Source organism: Abramis brama (genome assembly GCF_963993115.1).
Source record: "Abramis brama genome assembly, chromosome: 24".
NCBI classification, from domain to species: domain Eukaryota; kingdom Metazoa; phylum Chordata; class Actinopteri; order Cypriniformes; family Leuciscidae; genus Abramis; species Abramis brama.
The window spans coordinates 17,584,547-17,605,510 of NC_139986.1; the positions used below are offsets into that span (position 1 = coordinate 17,584,547).

The following is a 20,964-nucleotide window of genomic DNA, read 5'->3' on the forward strand; positions in this document are numbered from 1 at the left end:
TTATTATTTTATTTTATTTTTATATTAATTTAGTAGTATAATTTGTGTTAATTTTTTTTTTTTTTTTTTGTCCGTCTGCTGTTGATAGTGGCCTTTTATTCACAGAAAGCGATCTTCTTCTAATCCTAATTGCGGGCCCTAATGGATGTGAGCCACCGGCGAGCTAAATGCATTACAATACGGCGTTTCCGTCTCTTTTGTGCTGAGGGAGATCCCCACGGGCACCGCTAAACACCCATCGCACAGAAGCCGCTCCTGAAACGCCCAGGGGCCGCCGCCAACATACAATGACACTTGTTTGCACTGTGCAACTGGCGGAGAAGCAAAAAGTCAGAGCTCCAATCTAAGGCACGGCACTGCGCATGCGCAGGTTGACGGGTAGCAGCAGCTACCCTCTGGATGAAGGAGTTGTCAGTGGGTCACTCTCAGTCTATCAATCCCTCACTATGCACTGCTGTCCTGCTTGAGATATTGACAGCTGACTAGGAGCAATTGAGTGCTCTCTTAAATATTATTAAGCTGGACCTCCCCAAACTTAACTGAAAACAGCATGATATGGATTAATATGGAAAAACTTCCTTGACTGGGAAGAAAAAAAGATTTCGTGAGAACACATTGAAGAATCGAGCGTATGGATTACAAGTGAAGTCAGTGCTGGTTGCTCCGTCTCTCAGGGGAAGACATTTGAGAAGTGGCGACATGAAGATCCGTTCAGAGCGGGATTGATGCAAAGTTTGTCTGAAGTCCTGGATGTTTCTCACAGGAATATATGGGATATTCTGAATTTATGGTTTATGTGCATAAAACCCCATCGGTTATGGCTCTTATGCGTTTTCATATGTGTCGTATATGCATTCAATCCGAAACAAAGCTACTGGAAGTCTTGTGACGGAAACAGTGGATACTTGTCTGGAGCAATTCTGCTGGATCTATTGAATTAACCTCGGAATTTCTCTGCCCAATGACATTTCCAAAGTTGTTAGTTGGGCTCCTTTTCACAGCGTCTCCTCCTTTTATTAGTTTCATTTGCCGAGTCATTAACTTAACTGGTCCTGACCAAAACCTGAAGTGTTTTCGTTGCGCGGGTTTGTGACAGGATGCGGGGATGCACGGGATTCCCGATGGCCGTCACGGTGGTATTGACACTTTTGACCATCATTAACGTGAAGGCGAGTGGAGAGTACTGTCACGGCTGGCATGACTCTCAGGGCGCGTGGCGAGACGGCTTCCAGTGCCCGGAGCGCTTCGACAGCGCCGAGGCCATCATCTGCTGCGGGAAGTGCGAGCTCAGGTACTGCTGCTCCAGCACTGAAGCTCGGCTGGACCAGGGCTCGTGCGATAATGATAAACAGACACAAGACTCCAACACTGGGAACAAGGACGACAAAAACTCTGGTGCAGGTAAGCTGAGACGAAATCTGCATTGTTTTCTGGTAGAGTAACTTCCTCTGTCTGAAACAAATTAGGCAATTACTGTGTAATCGAATTGTACTCCAGCTAAGTTTAAATGGTTTAATTCAATAGCTTTCAGAGCAGCAGCAGCAGCAGCAGTGTGTAACGTATATCGACCCACCCGTTGTGTCCCTCAGGCGTTTTGTGAGTAAAAGCTCCACTATATGAGAGAAAGTTTGCTGGGTTGAGTTTCGTGTTCAAATCAGGTTAAAAACGCTTAAGGTTAATGTTGTTTGGCTGTTTATCTCCAAGAATCCATCTAAGCAGAACTGGGGTTGGAAACGAAGCGCTTTTATTCACGAGCGAATGATTCTTATGAACACAAGCCATTTTAGTGAATCACTTTTGAATCAGTTGGAGCCGTTGAATTAATCGGACTCGTCATTTCCGACTCGAAATGAATTAATGTGTTTCACCATTATGATTTTTTTTTGTGTGTGTGTGCAATAAGTAGCATTATATAAAAAATAAATTAATAAATTAAATTCATATAAATAAATCAATGCATGAATTAATCAGTTAGCTTTTTATTTGTATATATTTTTTATATAGGTGGCATACCAAATATTGGATTATTTAGAAATTATTGTTTTATTTATTTCTAATAATTTATAGCTGTTTTGTTTAAATCTGCAATTATATCATTTAGTAATATACTGTGTTGAGGACTGTAAATGCGTTTTTTTTTTTCCTTAAAAGTACTGAAAGAATCATTATCCGGAAGTGGATGAATAAGGAATCGGAACCAAAATCGTTAACGATTCTCGCCCCTAAATATAAGGGTTAAATGTCATTGCTATCCAGGTTTTGACAGCTGCAGTTAAATTAGCATCCAAATTGACACCTAACCGTCCACTCACTCACAAATGGTAAATGGCACTGCGCGAAGTTATAAATAAGGCCTAACTAGTTGGCACAGTAACGCGCGCGCGATATCCAGTCGTCCGGTTCCCCACGAGGATCAAGTTCAGACTTGACCGGATCCGCAGTGCGATGTGCTGACAGCCTCGTTCATAAAGCCAAGCCAGTGCATCATTTCCTCTGCCTTTGTGCAAGCTCAAAAACTTTGAATTCAAATGGAGTCCCCGAATTTCCCCTCAGCTGAACTAAAAAATAAGTGCACACTCATTGGGGACACCGGGGCTAGTTGTCACGCTATTTAGTCCAGTGAATATTTCTTAGAGTAGCTGCATTTTATATAGGTTCGGATAATTCCACCGTTACTGACCCTAAAAATGCAACAGTTTATTGAACAAAATGACAAGGCGTGTTGTCACACTGTGGGGTAAATTAATGCACAAATTATTGCACATTATAGATTAAAACAGGAAAACAATAAAAACATTAAAATGTAAAAAAAATACTAAAACGTTGTTTTGGCTAACAAATATTTTAACTAAGAAATTGTTTATTAGTTAAAATATAAAATTTATAAAATTGAATTTATAACATTTAAATCAAAACACGTGACAGCAAGCGCTGAGTTGGAACATTGTTTTTGTCCTGAGAAAACTGTTCAAACATAATAGGCCTAAATTGACAAACCCAACAGACAAAAACAGCAGTGAAATAAAGACTTTACATTAGAAACATAGGGTTTTTAGACACTTATAATGATGCATATCTGAAAAGCAAGAGGAAATGGTGGTCTGCTATGAAGTTTGACAGAGCTTGTCTGGCAGTTGAAGGCCTGGCTCCATATGGACAATAATGCAACAGGTGTGAATTCAAGTTAAGGGAGCCCAAACCTTTTAAGGACATGAGGGGGCCTTGCTGGTGTCCATGTGAACTTCACTGATACATTGGCTGGATCCACTAATAACATTCTTGATTTGACTTCAATTATCCTATATAGGCTAGTTTTATTTTTCTCTTTTTGATTTAATGTTACTTTGAATGGATGTGCTTATCTAAATGATACAAAGAATAAAAAATACATATTTTACATGCTTTAACAAAACTACTGAAAAAGTCCTGGCTTGACTGTGTCGCCGTCCATCTCATTAGACACCTTTTGTCACCACTAACACATTTTGGATTATAACAGGGAAAAGCGTAATGTCACTCAGGAACAATAAATCTATGGAAATAACCTGTAGTAACAGATTCTCTATTGTTTTTCCACACACATTTGTGTGTAACTGTGAATAGTGAGTTAAAAAAAGAGGGGGTGTTCGTGTTTCAACTGCCAAAAAAGCAGTGATTTTCAAAACATGCACGCAAACTCAAAGCTTGCCAAAATTCAGGTCATTTACTGAAAAATTCCACTGTTATAGTAATAACTACCAAAGCACAAAAGAGCTCCTGTAAAAATGACTCCCCTGTCATTTTTTGCTCAGCATTCATGTTTGATTTAATAACGTAGTAATAAATTGTTAAACAATGGCTGTTTTTTTTTTAAGTTATGGCTGAAGTGGAGTTTGATTTGCTCCTTTAATAAAATCAAATTCAGTTTGCATGGCTATTATATATGATTCGATTCAACTCAATTTCAGAGGGTGAGAGATCCTGAGCAGATGCAACAAAACAAATGCTGAAAGCTTCCCCCAGGGGATCAGATGTCTAATTAATGTCCAATTTACCTGTTGGAAAAAGCATGCACATGGTCAGGCAGTGAGGGCAGAGAGGTCACCGCTGGTTGCAGGAGATTAGAGCAGATCAAAACTGTCTTAATAAGTGTTAATGAGGGGCCCTGGACCCCTGGGGACAAGTCACTGGTGCAACATCTCGTCTTTCATTTTTGCTTCTCTCTCCAAATCCCTTCACCTCACATGGGCCAGCAGGTTACCCATCTGTGAGCGGGGTGGAAACATGTGAGCGCTCTGTTCTGTGATTTAAAGATACACGTGTGGAATATTGTGACACATCAACAAGGTTCAGCAATGCTTTAGGCTTCAAACTTGCTTATTGTTATTTTTAAAGGTGTAAAAGTTACATGGAGCTCAATCACACTACTGATATCCCAGTCTTCCTTAAGGCTGCGGAAGGACAATTGCTTTGGATGCGTAGTGGAATTCAAAACGGATATGGGCTTTCTAAAGTGACGGAAAAAACGTTGCTCAAGGGCTATGCACAAACAAAACTCCCCAAAGTCCTCCAGTGTGCTACCATTCCAGCACTTTTCTCTATTTTTGTAATTTGGGAAGCCTGATACTATAACATTACATTTTTTAGTATCAATAGCAGTGAATACAGCTGGATGACCTAAATACATTATAAAAGGTTGTATTGCAAGCACACATTTTAAAAAAACTTTAACAGTACCTCAAAACTTTGGCAGCTTGTTTTCTTTCAGTTTTTTGACTGATGGATGGTAAAAAAAGGGCAAACAAATTCCCAAAGAATAACACTAAGGCAGGGAGCCGAGCCATATTTGGGTTGGTTATTTTTGCTTGGATCAGTAAACATCCACCTAGTCACTCCAGAATGCGACTACTGATTACAAATGCAATAAAAAATAAAAACAGCGACAATAATTTGTGTGCGAGTATACATGGTTTTATCTGATATCGTCTATTTCCTTTACCGTGCGATGAATATGCACGAGCCAGGATGTTCGATTTATGAACAAATGTCTCTTATGAACAGGTTATGTTTTAATAAAAGAGCCAAATGACATCTAGTCCCTCACTGAACCGTGAGTCATTTTTCACTCATGTTCTGTTTGAAATGAACCGTTATTGTGAGGTGTACTTTAGTTTTGTGCCACCTGAATCGGTTAGTTTACAGTATGTGACTTACCCCCGGTTCCACAAATAAGATTCAAGCTAGTCCCAGGCTAAAATGCATGTTTAAAATGTTTTAACTGAAAGCAACTCGCACTGACATATCTTAAAATATGTCAGTGCCATTATTTTGTCTCAAGATGCACAACAGTAATGTTTTTTCTAAGGCACATTTATAAAAGCTACTTAAAGGGTTAGTTCACCCAAAAAGAGAAAATTCTGTCATTATTTACTTACCCTCATGTCGTTCCAAACCCATAAGACCTTCGAACATCCTTGGAACACAAATGAAGATACTTTTGATGAAATCCGAGAGCTTTCTGTCCCTCCATTGACAGCAACGTCATTGCAACTTTCAAGGCCCAGAAAGGTACACTGTAAACCCGAATAAGTTAGCAGAACTCAAAAAATGTAAGGCAATCGATTGCCTCAATTTTTTTAAGTTTTGAAATTCAAAGTTTAAGTAAGCAGAACTGGCAGATTTTAAGTTTGTACTTAAACATTTGAAGTTAAGAACAATTAAAATCAGAGTACACTATTTCATACATTTAACTTAAAACCTTCATGTAATCTCAATGTGAACACTTTCATTAGTATTAACTTATAGTTTTAACAAGCTAGTTTGCTAACATACTATTATGTTATCATGCTAACAATAGTATGTTTTACAGCACTTGCTGCATGAGTGCAACAATATAAAGATTTTATTTGCTCTCAAATCAAGCCGCATGCACCACTTGTCACCATGATGGTAACTATCCTAAAACCAACATTAACAGAAATTCTTCTAAATTAGCATAACAAAACATTAATCAATACTCAATCTCCCACTTAACATTAATCTTGCACAAAAAAAACATTATATTACACTTAATTTTAGCATTTACTCTCCCATTCAAGTGCCATCGGCAAAGCATGCTGGGAAATAGACATCCCAGCCGTTTCAGTTAAACTTAAGTTTGTTTAAATTAAAATAAATCATTTCATAAAAATCAAAACAATGAAACAGTTCAGTTTACTTAAAATATATCAGTTCTGTGAACTTGAAAGAAAAAGAAAGTGCTAAATACTCATAAAAGTTAATTTGACTGAACTAATTAGTTTAATTTAAGTTTGTCCTACTCAAACCAATTAATTATTTTGAGCGTTAGGGTTTACAGACATCGTTAAAATAGTCCATGTGACTACAGTGGTTCAACCTTAATACTATGAAGCGACGAGAATACTTATTGTGCGCAACCCCCTCTCTTCAATGTCATTCTGCTACGTTATTCACGTAGTGTAAACAGTGCAGCTTATATATATATATATATATATATATATATATATATATATATTATTATTTTTTTCTGAGTTTGTCATAATTTTCTTGCTTCTGCTTTACAGTACCCATCTACGTGCCCTTCCTGATCGTTGGCTCGGTCTTCGTGGCATTCGTGCTGGTGGGCTCCGTTGTTGCCGTGTGCTGTTGCCGCTGTCTACGTCCCAAACAGGAGCTTACGTCAGGTGGCGGCTCAGGAGGAGGGTCCAGCAGCGCCCGTGTCCTCGAGACGATTCCCATGATGGCCAGCACGGGTACGTCGCGAGGCTCGTCCTCCCGTCAATCGAGCACGGCCACCTCCTCCAGCTCTTCGGCGCCTCCCGCCGCTCCCCGTCCTGCACCCGTCCCCATGCTACGCGCCCAGGCCTCGTGCTGCCTGCCGCCAGACGCCAGCGTGTACGTGAACATGCCCACCAACTTCTCAGTGCTAAACTGCCAGCAGGCCACTCAAATTCTTCCTCACCAAGGCCAGTTCCTGCATCCTCAGTACATCGGTTTCGCCCACCCCGTTTCTCCGGGTCCAGCTTTCCTTGACCCCACTCAAGCGGGATACCGCCCATTGCAGTCTCCGTACCCTCCGCCAACCAGCGTGGCTAGTGTGACCAGTGTGTCCGGGGATCAGAAATACCCTCCAATTACCATGTGAATGCCACTGGGACCATCATAGGAAATAAATTTGAATTGAAGTCACAAGAAGAACACAATGAATCAATTCAGAGCACAAAATGCCTGTTCGTTGGCATGAACACACACTTGCGTCCAGACTTTCAAACTGGTTCTGTGATATAAAGGACACAGTGCTTAATAAAAATGGCTGGAAGTGTGTGTAACGTGCCTTAAGTTACTAACGGTGCCGTTGTAAATGAAGCGTGTGTGTGTGTACATATGCAATGTATATTTGTGTTGTATAACCGTGCTTGTGCATTCTGTACGTGACTGTATAGGTGCGTTGGTTTATGGGATGCAGTATGTGAATATGTGTGTGTGTAGTGCACTATATGTTGTGTGTAATGGAAATCACAGGTGCTGTAATGTGAAAAACAGTCCTTGCTCCCTATTGGATGCTTAAAATCTAATGAAGTGAACACAGGACAGACTGTGACGCTCCACCCACTGCAACACAGACACACTCACTTACATTTTCACATATACACACTCACATTCTGCAGAACCAAAGTTTGCGTTTTCGCATTGCCAAGGAACAGAATAGAAAATATACAAAAATATAGGCCTGTGTTTGGAAAGCGATGTGCGAAGGTCAATTACGCAGTAAAAACTGTCTGCCAACTGTTCCCCTTCACTAAGTCTCTGCCTTGTGAAAGGACTGTGTATGTGTGCCACTTTTCCTCCACTTTTTTAGCATAAGGTACACTCGAGGAGCACCAAAAGGGTTCCAGGGCATTTCATTTGAAGTGGGTCTCTTTCAGCACGCTCAATGGCAGCAGTTTAGCGTGGAAAGAAAAGTCCCAGACTCCTTCAGCAGAAGGCCATCACCCGTCTGAACTTGAAAACGCCAGCATTAGATCTCAAACTGGCAGAAAAATCACAATGAAATGAAACGATGCCTGATTGAAAATCACCAGTCTAAGTTATCTGGCTTTAAGTTGAAAGTTAAAACAATAGTTGACTCAAAAAATGAAATTCTGCGGAACACAAAAGAAGATATGTTGAAAATGTATTTTTTTGTTGTTGTTTTTTTTGTCCATACAATGAGAGTCAAGAGTTGTTCTGAAAAAAAAAAAAAAATCTGAAATAAAATATAAATATTAAATGAAAAATGTAACTTAAACGAAAATTAGAACTACCTGAAATATAACAAGTTTAAGTTAAAGTCCTAAAGTTACTAAAATTAAAAATAAATGAAAGCTAAATAGATATGTTTTTTTTAAAAGTAATTAAATAAAAGCACAAGAAAATTGCTAAAACCTCAACATGAAAAATTAAAACTCATTCAAAATATTAATACATACTTTTAATAGTATAAAAATAATACTAAAATAACTGATGAAATGTTGTGGTTGTTTTGGACCCCATTGACTTTCATTGCATGGACAAAAACGGTTCAATCACAAAAAACAATCTTCCACAGATGAAAGAAATTCATTCAGGTTTGGATTTTCATTTTTTGAGTGAACTATCCATTTCAATTCTGACAAGACGGTTTCTCCATGTACCCTTATAAGAAAAGTAATAAGTCTTGACAGGGAGCATGTCTTTTTTTTGACTATATGGGTATCTGTGGGCAACTTGACATGCACATCAGATCTATTTTTGTGTACGATACATGTGCGTTTGTGGAACTGAATGAGTATTTGAGTGAATGTTCCTCTCTCTCTAAAACCAGGGTGCGATGTGTCTTTTACATATAAAATATATTAATAATAATAAATATTTTTAGAGACTGTGAAGTGTCACTGGGTTGTTAGTTAGAGATGCTGAGTGCTGCTGTCAGCGGTATGTGTGGCGTCTCAAATGAAGACATGCAGGACCTGTTTGCAAGACTGCCATAGCTAAATAAAACCAGAATGCTCCTGTTACACATGGACTTTAAGTGCTCAGACTTTCATCACTCTCAACACTCATGATGAAACCGAGACCAGGGGCTGCGTCCATAAATCTTTGCATAGCTTCCATGCTAAGTGTTTGCATATACAGAAAGACAGTTAGTCAAAACCTTATGCACATGCACTCGTATTTCTTTTAGATCATTAGGATAGATATAGATACCGGAGCCCATATTGAATCAGCCTGGTCTGACGTCATGGTTGAACAGCTATAAATTATATTTATACACTACTGTTCAAAAGTTTTGGGGTCGCAATGATTTTTTTAATGTTGTTGAAAGAAGTCACCAAGGGTGCATTAATTTGATAAAAAATGCAGTAAAAACTAATATTGTGAACTATAAAATGTTCAATTTATTTAAAATATGTATTCCTGTGATGTCAAAGCTGAATTTTCAGCATCATTACTCCAGTCTTCAGTGTCACATGATCCTTTAGATATCAGTCTAATATGCTGATTAATTTCCTTTCCCAAAATTTTTTAGTTTTACAGTCAAAGTAAAAGTCGTTTTTTCTTGTCTCTCTGAAGGATACTGCTAAAATAGAAAATGATGAATGACAGTAAGTTCTGGCGGCTGTCAACATACAATTAAGAATAAAAATGGTCAGATTCTTCAAGTTGTTGAAAGATGAAGTGCTGCCAGTTCAGAAAGACATATGCTGTTAACATGTCTAACAGAGAGATGTTAACAGGCTGTGAGTTGCATTTTCTACAGTGATAGAAATCATCAACTTACTAGAGTGAAAACTTGTTAAAATTACAAATATTATATGTATGTGACATTTTATAATAAATATCCGACCGCTTATTTTACCTTTATTAAAACACTTGTTTTAAACACCTTGAACAAAACTAAAAATATCAATTTTCACTCACAATGTATGTGATCATTTACCTACAAATACCCGCAACATTTAAAAATGATGTTGTATCAAATGACAGTTGAATCAGAACTCACCATATGTCATTGCATTGATGACCTCACGGATCTGAAAACTTAATTTGTGCCTTTATTACTTTAATTTTGTACATGCAACAAGTTTTAAACATAAGGCCCCAGCAGTGTAAAAACTCATCAGTTGAATGAACTTAATTTTAAGGCCACGGGTTTCCTCACTTTTTTAAGTAAATAAACGTAATTGAAAAAATTGAAAAGTTGTGTAATTGTCAAGTTCACAATTAATTTTTTTAAAGTTTATTTGCTTAATAATTTTAAGGCAACAGGTTTCCTCACTTTAAAATAACTCAACCGATAACTTTTTAAAGTGAGGACAGTTGTGTTTAGTTAGTAATATTTGATTACATTCAACAGTACACAAATGAGAATTTGAGAGTTGAATTTAAAGAAATATTACTTGAAAGTGCTAAACACAAATAGTTCTTCATAGTTTAGTTGATCTTGTTAGAAAGCACATTTAACAGCACAAGTCAAACTTTCCACCCAGACAATGGCTGCCTACAATTATAATATACAAACAAAAAACACAATAATTGCTGTTGTTAGTAAAGTCAGTCTGTGTTATTGGCATGTTATATGGAAACTTTAAGGTCAGACTAACGTTCGGGGAGTCCTTGGACGGAGTTGAAATGGATCCATGTGGTTCTTGCTGAGGTGGAACAGGAATGGATTCCCCATATTGGAGGCAGTGGAGCTGGACAGAGCTGGCTCTTATTCAGAGACATGGGTGTGGACTTACTAGCAATGAGGGATCATTGAACTGATTGAGGTTACAGGGTCACACACACCCTTACAGTTTTATTAAGACTTAAATGAACTCGTATTATTCTCAATAATATCTAGTCGTCACTCCCATAAATAATTCAAAACATATATCTATTTAAGCCAGGAAGTGTCTTCCAAAATACTTCACAGGATGTATCCTGCAAAGCATGTTTTGGAAAGATTTAAGCTTAATATTTCATATACCTGTGAATTTTGTGCACAAGAAAAAGAAACTATTTTGCATCTATTTTTTCCACTTCATTTAGTCAAGATTATTTTGGAAAGACTTAGAAACCTATATTAGTAGAAAACTGAAGTGTATGATAGAAATGTGTGTATTTGATGTGCTTTTTTATACTCAGAATGACAATTTGGAATGTAAAGAACAATTACACAATTGTTTATTTTGTTTCCATATACATAAAAAGAAGTGTGCTCAATGCAAACCAAATTTTTCACATTTTAAAAATCTTTTGGAACAAACAAAAAAGCGCTGAAAACATGTAATGTTTTGAAAGCACTGAATTTTTTGTAATATTTCTTTTTTTCCCCTGTAATTTATTTATTTTCTTTCTTTCATTTCCTGGCAGCTAATGTAATGTGAATATGTACCTCTTGTTCTCAAGGCATTGAATAAAAAAATAAAATAAAAATAAAATATCTATTCGAGCCGATTTGCGTACACTGTAAAAAAAAATATTTTCCTGATTTATCACTTTTTTTGTTTGTTAAATCAACTTAGATAGTTTATGTAGTTCAGATAACATAGTATTTTGAGTTTATGTTGATTAACCAATCTCCTTCATTGAATTAACTTAAATTTTTATTTTCCATGAACTCAAAATTAAGACAACCAGGTTTCTTACGTTTTAAGTTTTTTTAAAACATAAGTTCTCACATAGATTTTCTTTCACATACAAATTTTTTTGGCAAATTTGATGATTCAGGGTTTAAATAAGGCAAGACTTACACATGTTGTTAAATGTGTTAGTGCTCTCCTTTCTTTCCTGTCTTTAATCTTACGACAACACTCCACCTCAGCTCATTTCCTAACCTGTAACTCTGACTCAGCTCCGAAGCTCACTTCAAACAAACCCGGCCGGAGAAAGCACAAATCAAACTCCACTTATAAGCCTGTAGTGAATGTTGGCTTTCACCTTTTAAAGCAGCATATAAGTGAATCAAATCACGCTAAGCTCATCTTTTAGCTCTGCAATTTTAAAACGAACTCTCTTCCTGAGGCACGTGAGCCCTTTTGACACTTTCTCACGTATGCTGCTATTCATTAAGTTTGGTAATCCCTTAAAAACCTGAAGAATGTAGTAAATTCGATGTTATTATTAACTCACCACTATCATTCAGAAATAATGTCTAGTCCGGAAAACTCTTTTCCAGGCGTCAGATATAATGCGACTTCGAATCGCGAACAACTGACTCTTATGAATCGGTTCTTTTAAATAAGTAGATTCAAAAACCAGACTCGAACTGATGAGTTAGCTGACAGACTCAATCAGTCGACACTCACTGAATCGTGCCGTTTACTTCTCACTGTGACTGAACTGTGAGTCATTTAATTTATTTAAAGGGATAGTTCACCCAAAAATGAAAGTTCTGTAATTTACTCACCCTCAAGTTGTTCTAAACCTGTATATAGTAGGAAAAATAATAACTATGTAAGTCAATGGGAACCAGAAACCAAAATTCTTCAAAATATCTTCTTTTGGGTTCAACAGAGCAAAGAAACTCAAAATACAGGTTTAAAACAACATGAGGGTGAGTAAAATATGACAATTTTCATTAACTAAAAATAAAATAAAAATAAATAGGAATATAAAAAAACTATCCTGATAAGAATGAGTCATACTTGGAGGATGACAAAACAGGACAAAAACAAGCCTTAAAAAGAGAATGACACAGAGTCACAAGTCCAGTTTATTTAACAAAATAGTCCAGAAACCCGACAGGTTGAGTGAAAGCGGACAAAGCAAAGCCACAGCTGTGATCCACAGCAGCCACTTAATGGAACAGAGAGGGAATGAACGGATAACTAGACCAAGAGAACAAGGAGACATGGAGATTGCTGATCTGGAGAAAGAGAGAGGGAGAATAAAAGAGAGAGGTAGACAGAAGGCGAGAACATGAGCTCTAAGATACAGAGGCCACCATTAAGTAGAAGATTAGGTGAGACAGAGAGTGAGAGAAGGTGTATTTGTGTGTGTGTGGTAAGCTGGGAAGCTCCATGCTGCAGGGTGGGGGGTTTCGCCTCAGAGGAATCGCTGTGTGTTTTGGCAGCCTCGCTGGATGGGAAGGAGGGGTAACGGTGCATGCGTGTGTCTGCTGCATCTGTAAGCCACACCTCCCCCATCTCAGGTCTGCAATGGGCATTTCTCCAAAGTGTGTATGCATGTGGGTGGGTATTTTTTGTTTGTTTTTTCAGTGGCCTCCCCTCTTGAATCGCGGTGGTGATGACGGATACGCCAAACTCCGATCTCTGGAGACGCAGACGTTAGGACTCAACAAAAACACACATGCAGACGCACCAAGAAGCACACCAGCCACCCTAACTTACACACAAACAAGCGCGAATGCAACAGACAAGACATACGCACATCCTTCCCGATATATATACGCTCACATAAACGAACGTGCAGATGCATACACGCACCCACATGATATAGAACCAAATGAAGCAGTCTTGTGACTCATGATAGTGATATAGGCACCATTGTCTCTGGCTTCTGCTTCTGGATGCTACTCGGCTCCTTTCACCTGTCCGTTCATGTGTAGTGCATTTCGACTGGCCATTTCGGTGTGAGAATATGCCCGCCCACCCCAACCCTCTGTCTCTGTAAATCCACTCCCTCCGGCCTCATTTGGAGGTGGTGTGTTATGTAGCTCGGCCGATTGTTGCGCTAGCTGTGCCCAGTTCAGTTTAGTTCAGCTTAAAGGCCACAGCAGGATCAACCAGCACAGGTGTGTGTCGTTAAAGTCTTTACCAGCTGTTGCTGTGGTGACAGCTACATACTGGGCCGCTGAACGGTGGTGTCATAGGAGCGTACAACCTGGGATTGAGACACCACGCCATCCTCCTCCTGTGAGAATGCATATCCATCTATTGGGAGAAAGAATAATCAATTGTTAGCTTTATTATAGGGAGATTTACATGCATACTAGTGAAAGCACAAAACTGTATAGCTGCGATGATTTAATGATATAATCGAAATTATTTTTCTCACAATTAGTGCTGTCAAATTGATTAATCGTGATTAATCTAACATACAAGTTTTGTTTATATAATATGTGTGAGTATATATATACACTCACAATTGTGAGTATATGCGATTAATCGATTTGACAGCACTATTTACAACATTTTATTGATTCTTAATTTTAGGGCGGCAGTGACTAATAGATAAAACTGATCATGAAAAGAGTCAAATTAAATTCTCAATTGGGTCTATGAGTTCTCAGTGGAAAGTCTTTGTCAGTGACGTCAATAAAAAACACATTTTAAAATGGCGGAGGTCAAAGAGCTGCGAAAAGAAAATTGGGAGGACAAACAGTTGTTTTTGTTGTAGAATGTAATGTTTATATTTTTAACCTTTTCTGTGTTTATATGTATAGCGTAGTTTAAATTTATACATTTATATATTTTTGTCATACATTTACAATACCGTTCAGAAGTTTGGGGTCAGTAACTTTTAAAAATGTATTCTTTTATTCAGCAAGGATGCATTAAATTAATTAGAAGTGCTGTCTTTTGAACTTTCTATTCATCAGAGAATCCTGAATATTAAGCAGCACAACTGCTTTCAACAGTGATAATAATAATAAATGTTTCTTGAGCAGCAAATCAGTATATAGAATGATTTCTGAAGGATCATGTCACACTGAAGACTAGAGTAATTTATGATGAAAATTCAGCTTTGCCATCACAGGAATAAATTAAATTTTAAAACACATCAACATAGAAAATGGTTACTTCAAATTGTAATAATATTTCACAATAGTACTGTTTTTACTGTATTTTTGATCACATAAGTACATCCTTGGTGAGCATTAGAGACTTAGAAGAACATTTAAAAAAAATCTACTGATTTGGACAATAGTTTATTTGTGTTTTCTATAGGTTTCAATTTGCACATTGAAGGAGAATATTGGTATGTGGAAAATCTTTTTTTCCCCAAAGAAATATAGAAAATCAACTTTTAATAAAGCCTTTTTATATTTGATTAATCGAATAAATTGACAGAATTTTTCCAGACAGGATTGTGTAAAGTTTGGACAAGAAACCCATAATATATAATTGTTTTCTGACAACTGACAGGTTAAAATAACCATCAACTGCAGTCCTACTCCAACTAGAATCTATATTTTTTATTTCTGTCCACAGTTCAATGAACAATAAACTCGTTTGGATGCTGGTGTGGGTTTTGTTGGAAAACAGCATGGCTGAGACGGTTCGCCTGCTAGACAAGCACTAACTAGCCTAGTCAAGTTGTTCATTTTAGTGCTGCACACAGAGGCTCTTGTAGCTGCCAGTGGATGTGAAGTGTTAACAAAGGAACATGCACTTACGTGACACTGTCTGCTGCACTGAGTTTGAGCGTCCCACGCTGGAAGGCGCTTTCCTGAAGACCCGTGTCAGCAGGTGGGCACGCTCGTTCAGACTGGATAGAAAGAGACAGGCGGGTTATGCCACCAATCACAGCGCAGTTACTAGCTGATATGCTACAGACATGACAGCTAGAGGTCAAATCACGTGCATTTCTACAACACAGTGCTCTACTCTGCCACGTGGCAATCTTGGCGATGCCAGATACTGTTAATGATGTTAACTCGAGCAGAACATACATTTACACACATACTCGCACGATTCTAAGAAACGGCTTCCCAAAGCACTCATAAACAACATTAAACTTAGCCCTGCGATCCAAAAACCTCTCTTTCAATATTTCCACCGCACTAAATCCTCAAACTTTCCAATCCTTCAAACAAAAACGATAAATATGATAAGTATTCAACAGCTCTTTATTCTAAAATGAATGTAGCCAATAAAGTCGTCTCTGGTTGCTAAATTAAATGGCAAAAATTCAGTTTTGGAAATCTGATGGCATTTTGCGGCCAGTTTTGAAATGAAGAGTAATCGAATAATCCTGACCCCATCTTTGATAAACACGTTCAATGTAAAACAAATCAGTCTATGATGTTTCCCTGTAAATCAGATGAAAGCGGTCTTTCCCCTCATCCAAAAAAAAAAGTGATCCAAAAACCAGTTGTCATGGATGAGGGCCAAACTTCTCAAGGTTACAGCTCAAACTCATATTGTGCAACGAAGGGGACCGTTTGCACTGTTATCGTTGGGAAGAACGTGGCATTCATTTGGCTGCTTAGTAAAACAATTGGACAACAGTATATGGGATATGGCAGAACATCAGCCAATGAAAACTATGTCTGCAAAACAGATGACCGGTTGAAAGACAGGGATGATGAATGGATAAATAAAGAAATAAAAGGATGGAATGACGCATAGGCTCGCTGGTAACCGGAGCTCTTTCTTCCTCTGTCGTTTCTCTGGAACTTGGACAATCCTTGGAATATCAGACAGTTGTTTTGATTAATAAAATTTTCAATAACTTATTTTCCTCAGACTGTCCCTTAAGTACGAGTCCAGGCTTGGCTTATACTTCGGAAAATACCTCGCTTTTGTCCGGCAGGGCTAGTTGGGGTCTTCTTGGGTAAACAGATCTGCAAATCTAAACGCCTAGGATGTACTCTTGAATCGTGTCAGACTCCGCCCAACGAAGCTGAATTCAAACTGATGATTAATCATTCAGCAGATTTCCACACTCGTTCAGGATGACTTACAACCATTATGCTTTTTACAGCTGGATATTTACTGAAACAAATGAGGTTAAGTGTTCTGCTCTGGGGGAATGAGGGGGTAAACCCAAACAGGGCTTACGTCCAACATCCCTCTGATTAGAAGTCCATTCTGTTAACTCCCTGGCCATAAATTAGTGGCCTAAAGACCACGAAACACTCAAAGGTATTACCAAAAAAAAAAACTGCATGAGACTACACGTCCGTCTGCCAAGTTCCTGTCTCATATAGGGCTGTACACCAAATGCAATATGTAGCGTAATATCTCTGGGCTAAAACTGTTAAATCCATGCAAACGCTTAACTCAGTCAGCCTCAAGTCCACAAACACACAGCATGAAAACAAACACATGCACAGAGCTACGATCTTAAGGAAGCTACACACACCCAGTTCTTATACCTATGCAAACCTGACCAGCTCATGGCCGCCTGACATGGCAGAATATAAAATGGAAAGAGAAAAGTGAAAGAAAAGTCATGAGATGAAGATGACGCTGAAAAGGAAGGTTCAGGGAAGAAGGAAACAGAGGTCACTGCACATCCCTATAGACTATAGAGGGTCACATTCAGGCAGGCTGGTTCTACCTGCGTACATGCCTGCCTTTGATTCTACGAGTCTATGAATCCTCAGCATTGGGCCTGTGGGTGTTCAGGCAGGGGTTAGAGGATCACAAGGAACACAAATGCAGTCTCTTTCCCAAACACACATCCACAAACTAATTCAAAAAACAATATGAAGGGATAAATAATAAACACAATAAATCAGCTTTAAAACCTAGTGAGCTTCCTCCATAGGCATTTTAAGGCATCGTTGGCCTGACGTGAAGGCTGTTTAAAAAATCTCTTCTTTTGACAAAATTGTTGTAGCGTTGCATTGAATAGAAGCACACTGCAAGAAGCAAAGCAAATAAAACAAAAGTCTAAATTTAAGGTATAACTATATATTATATATATATATATTTGTAAACAAATTAAACTGTAAATTAACCTATATATATATACAGTATATATATATATATATATATATATATATATATATATATATAATAAATAAAAAAATATAATAAAAAATAATAATAATAATAATATTATATATATATATATATATATATATATATATATATATATATATATATTTTTTTTTTTTTTTTTTTTTGAAGCATAGAAAATCCAAGATGGCAGACAAAGCAAAAGAATAAATTAATTTATTCACAGTATTTAACGTTTTAAAATTTAACTTGATATTCATATGAGTTACTGCCTATGTAGAGTCACTTAAGGAGGACCATTGCTGTTGGTATGTGAGTCAGCTCAGTAGGTTTTGAAGCAGATTATGATTTATGTAACAATTATGCATTTGCCTACATTTATATTAAAACATATTGAAAATCAATCAAGCTATTTTATCAGAGTCAATGGGTTAATTTATTTCAAAGCATATTTGAGGGACACACCTGCGGCCGCTGGCATCTCTGAGGACAGCTGCCCTAGGGTCCACAGCTCGAGCTTCCAGTTCCTGCACTTCCTCTAGCAGAGTCTTCCTCACTGTGCGTCTTCCTCTGAACGGCGACATAAACAGACTTAACAGTTTCTTACGGTCTCGCTTTCTGTGTATGTCAGTGGCTAATATATATTGCCAAATTACACTGTATTTTCTCCATAAATACACTGATGTGTGCATGTGTGTTACTTACGCATTCCATGCCACATCTTTGAGTAAACATGCTGTTGGCACCAGTATCAGGCCCAGCCAGAAGCTCCAGCATTGCATTACCCTGCCAGCCTAAAACAGAGATAAATCTCAGCAAATGTCGCAACACCCAATCATGCTGGATTTCTCTCTCCTTGCAACAGCTGTTGACTGACTGTGTCACCTTTGACCTGTTTGAGAGTTTAATTACCCATTTACCAACCATTGCCGTCTGCTGTTTGCTCTTCTTCTCCGCTGTCTGTTTAATGGCCCAAATTAGAATTTTTTTCCACCCTAATGAGTTCCTTCTTACAACAAACCATTTATAATGACTAATACTACTTAAATTTATTGCTCAAAACTGTCTGAAAAAAACCCTTTTAGTAATAAAATTATATATATTATATATAACACACACTCACACAAAAAGCCAAATATCCGCTAGTTTTGTTGATTCATTTAATTGTTTTATTAACACAGATGGTTTTAAAAGTCTTCTGCTTAATCGTATTTTCCTTAAAGGTATAGCGGAGGATCTTTCCGAATTTTAGATAAGACCCGCCCTCTCCACTTTTTGAAAAGTTTGATTGATTCACCAGAATGATTGACAATTAGGAGGACCAATAGTATAGGCATTCCACCCGGAAGTAAAAAAATCCTCCGCTATACCTTTAAGTAACCTTTAATGTTAATACAACAGGCTTGAGAAACTTCACGGTGTGCAATCAAGTGATCCCACTTTTAAGGATCCTCCACAGCTGATATCACAGACGGAATCTACTAGACTCCGAAAACCATTAGACGGCATCTCCTCGCGACAGCTGCGCATACACTCCCAGACCCAGGCCAACCCTACCGAATTCTCAGACGAGCAGACGCACAAAATTACACACACTGATATACAGAGCTGGAAAAACATGCATAATGTGTGCTCCCAGCTTGGCCTACATGGAGAGATGGAGAGATTAAGAAATGAACTGCTGGACAGAGAGGGGAAAGAAAAGTCAACGCTGCAGGGTAAAGTGCGAGGGATGTCCCTTCTTTTTCTCTCCCTCCGAGAGCAGCTGCTGTGATACTTGAGCACATTCCTGATTTCTGACACAAATCCAATTAATGGGCTGGAGGGCTTCAGAGAGCTCCATCCCACCCCTGACTGCTCCACACTCCCACAGCACGCACACACTAGCTTTGTTCCAAAATCCAGCGATCCGCCTCCGTAGATTGCATTTCAGGGCACCGTAGACATGCTTCCAATTATTATCTTCTAGAGAAATGTTGATTCTAAATGTGCGGACACAAATTTAATGATAAACCAAAAAAAAAAAAAAAACCCATTTTACTCATATTTTACTTTCACATATTTGTGAGTGCTGAATGAGCATATGCTTATTTGAGAGTTTTGTTAGCTAAAGTTTAATTTCATTTAGGATGCAGCCTATGTAGGCAGAAAACAGCGAGGCGGCTCACTGGGTTATGGAACAGAGCCACTTTGTTTATATATCCCTGTGAAGACACGAGAGAAAACTTTTCAAGAGTATTCCTCACACACTGATGTCTGTAGCATTGCACAAACCAGCCCACTCGCTTAAGTCAACACTTCCAGGGTAGGCCGTAAAAGCCTGGGGCTCGGGTGACTGCGTGGCAGGTGCAGGGAGACTGCGAAATGGGACGACGGGCCATAAATCTGATACGGAACACCCAGAGAGCAAGTCATCCAGGCGCCGGGCTGCAGTCAAATACAGGAGGTGAGTAAAGCACAAATATGAGTAGGTGTGTGTATTTGCACTCACCTGGCCCAACATATCCGGTGCTATAGGAATGGTCGGCCAGATTGCAGAATAGACGGCAAAAAACAACATCCAGAGCACCATGCTACCCCATACAGCCAGATGAGAAAACTAGAATAAGAAAAAAACAGGTCATGGTCAGTTTCATACTGAATATAGACTTCTTCAACTGTAATGGACACTGTGTGAATACCAAGGCCGCTCTACTTTATCACAAGATCTGGTGTGTGGACAGCTGAACGGACGGGGGGTGTCGACGTCTCCTCAACACACACGGCGGCAGGACAGAGAAATGTCCTGACATAGCAACGATACATGTTCCCCATCTATCTAAAGCACTTCCCAGAATATATATGACCTTCCTACAGAATCAGACACATAATAATCAAGTGAAAAGTGTTCTATAATGTGATCTCCTTTCAATTCCGATATAACAAATGCTTTTTTTATAAATTGGATGCTTTAGAAGGCGCTTTCATTCGTTTTCATAGTATTTTTTGACGTTTTTCATTACAAAATTCTCAAATCAAGACACATACTTGAAAAGGAAAATGACTTCAACTGAGTTTGTTTAAAACAAGAAAGGTCAAAGGGTTAAGAAAAATAATCTTGTTCTTCCTTCGAATTAAGATTAATTTTCTTACACAATTAACAGATTTTTTTCCTAGTTTTAAGCATAAACACTGTATATTAAAAGTAATTTTGCTTCTCAAGTAAATGTATCTTGATTTAAGAAAGTTTAAATATTTTTACTGGGAAACGAGACAAAAAAATATTTTTTTGAAGTATGATTATAGAATCAGACACATATCAAGTGCA

General features: G+C 38.1%; 2 protein-coding genes across 9 annotated transcripts in view; one reads left to right on the forward strand and one right to left on the reverse strand.

Annotated features, from left to right (window-relative positions):
* The first annotated feature begins 404 nt into the window (after positions 1–404).
* Positions 405–8,432, forward strand: shisa2b (shisa family member 2b). Its single transcript, XM_084102102.1, has 2 exons — positions 405–1,401; positions 6,564–8,432. The coding sequence occupies exons 1-2, from the start codon at positions 1,098–1,100 to the stop codon at positions 7,142–7,144; spliced, it is 885 nt and encodes a 294-aa protein (XP_083958228.1). The 5' UTR covers positions 405–1,097; the 3' UTR covers positions 7,145–8,432.
* Positions 8,433–12,700: 4,268 nt separating this feature from the next.
* atp8a2 (ATPase phospholipid transporting 8A2) overlaps positions 12,701–20,964 on the reverse strand; it is a 57,112-nt gene continuing 48,848 nt past the window's right edge. For 5 of the 8 annotated variants that reach the window (XM_084102094.1, XM_084102095.1, XM_084102096.1 and 2 more), the window contains 5 exons: positions 20,149–20,256; positions 18,363–18,451; positions 18,123–18,227; positions 15,365–15,456; positions 12,701–13,898 (listed from right to left, as the gene is read on the reverse strand). In XM_084102094.1, coding sequence (XP_083958220.1) covers positions 13,804–13,898; positions 15,365–15,456; positions 18,123–18,227; positions 18,363–18,451; positions 20,149–20,256 — 489 coding nt within the window. In that variant the 3' untranslated portion in view covers positions 12,701–13,803. Of the gene's footprint in view, positions 13,899–15,364; positions 15,457–17,072; positions 17,098–18,122; positions 18,228–18,362; positions 18,452–20,148; positions 20,257–20,964 lie in introns of those variants that run through there. The other 3 variants (XM_084102099.1, XM_084102100.1, XM_084102098.1) reach the window with 1 other exon arrangement.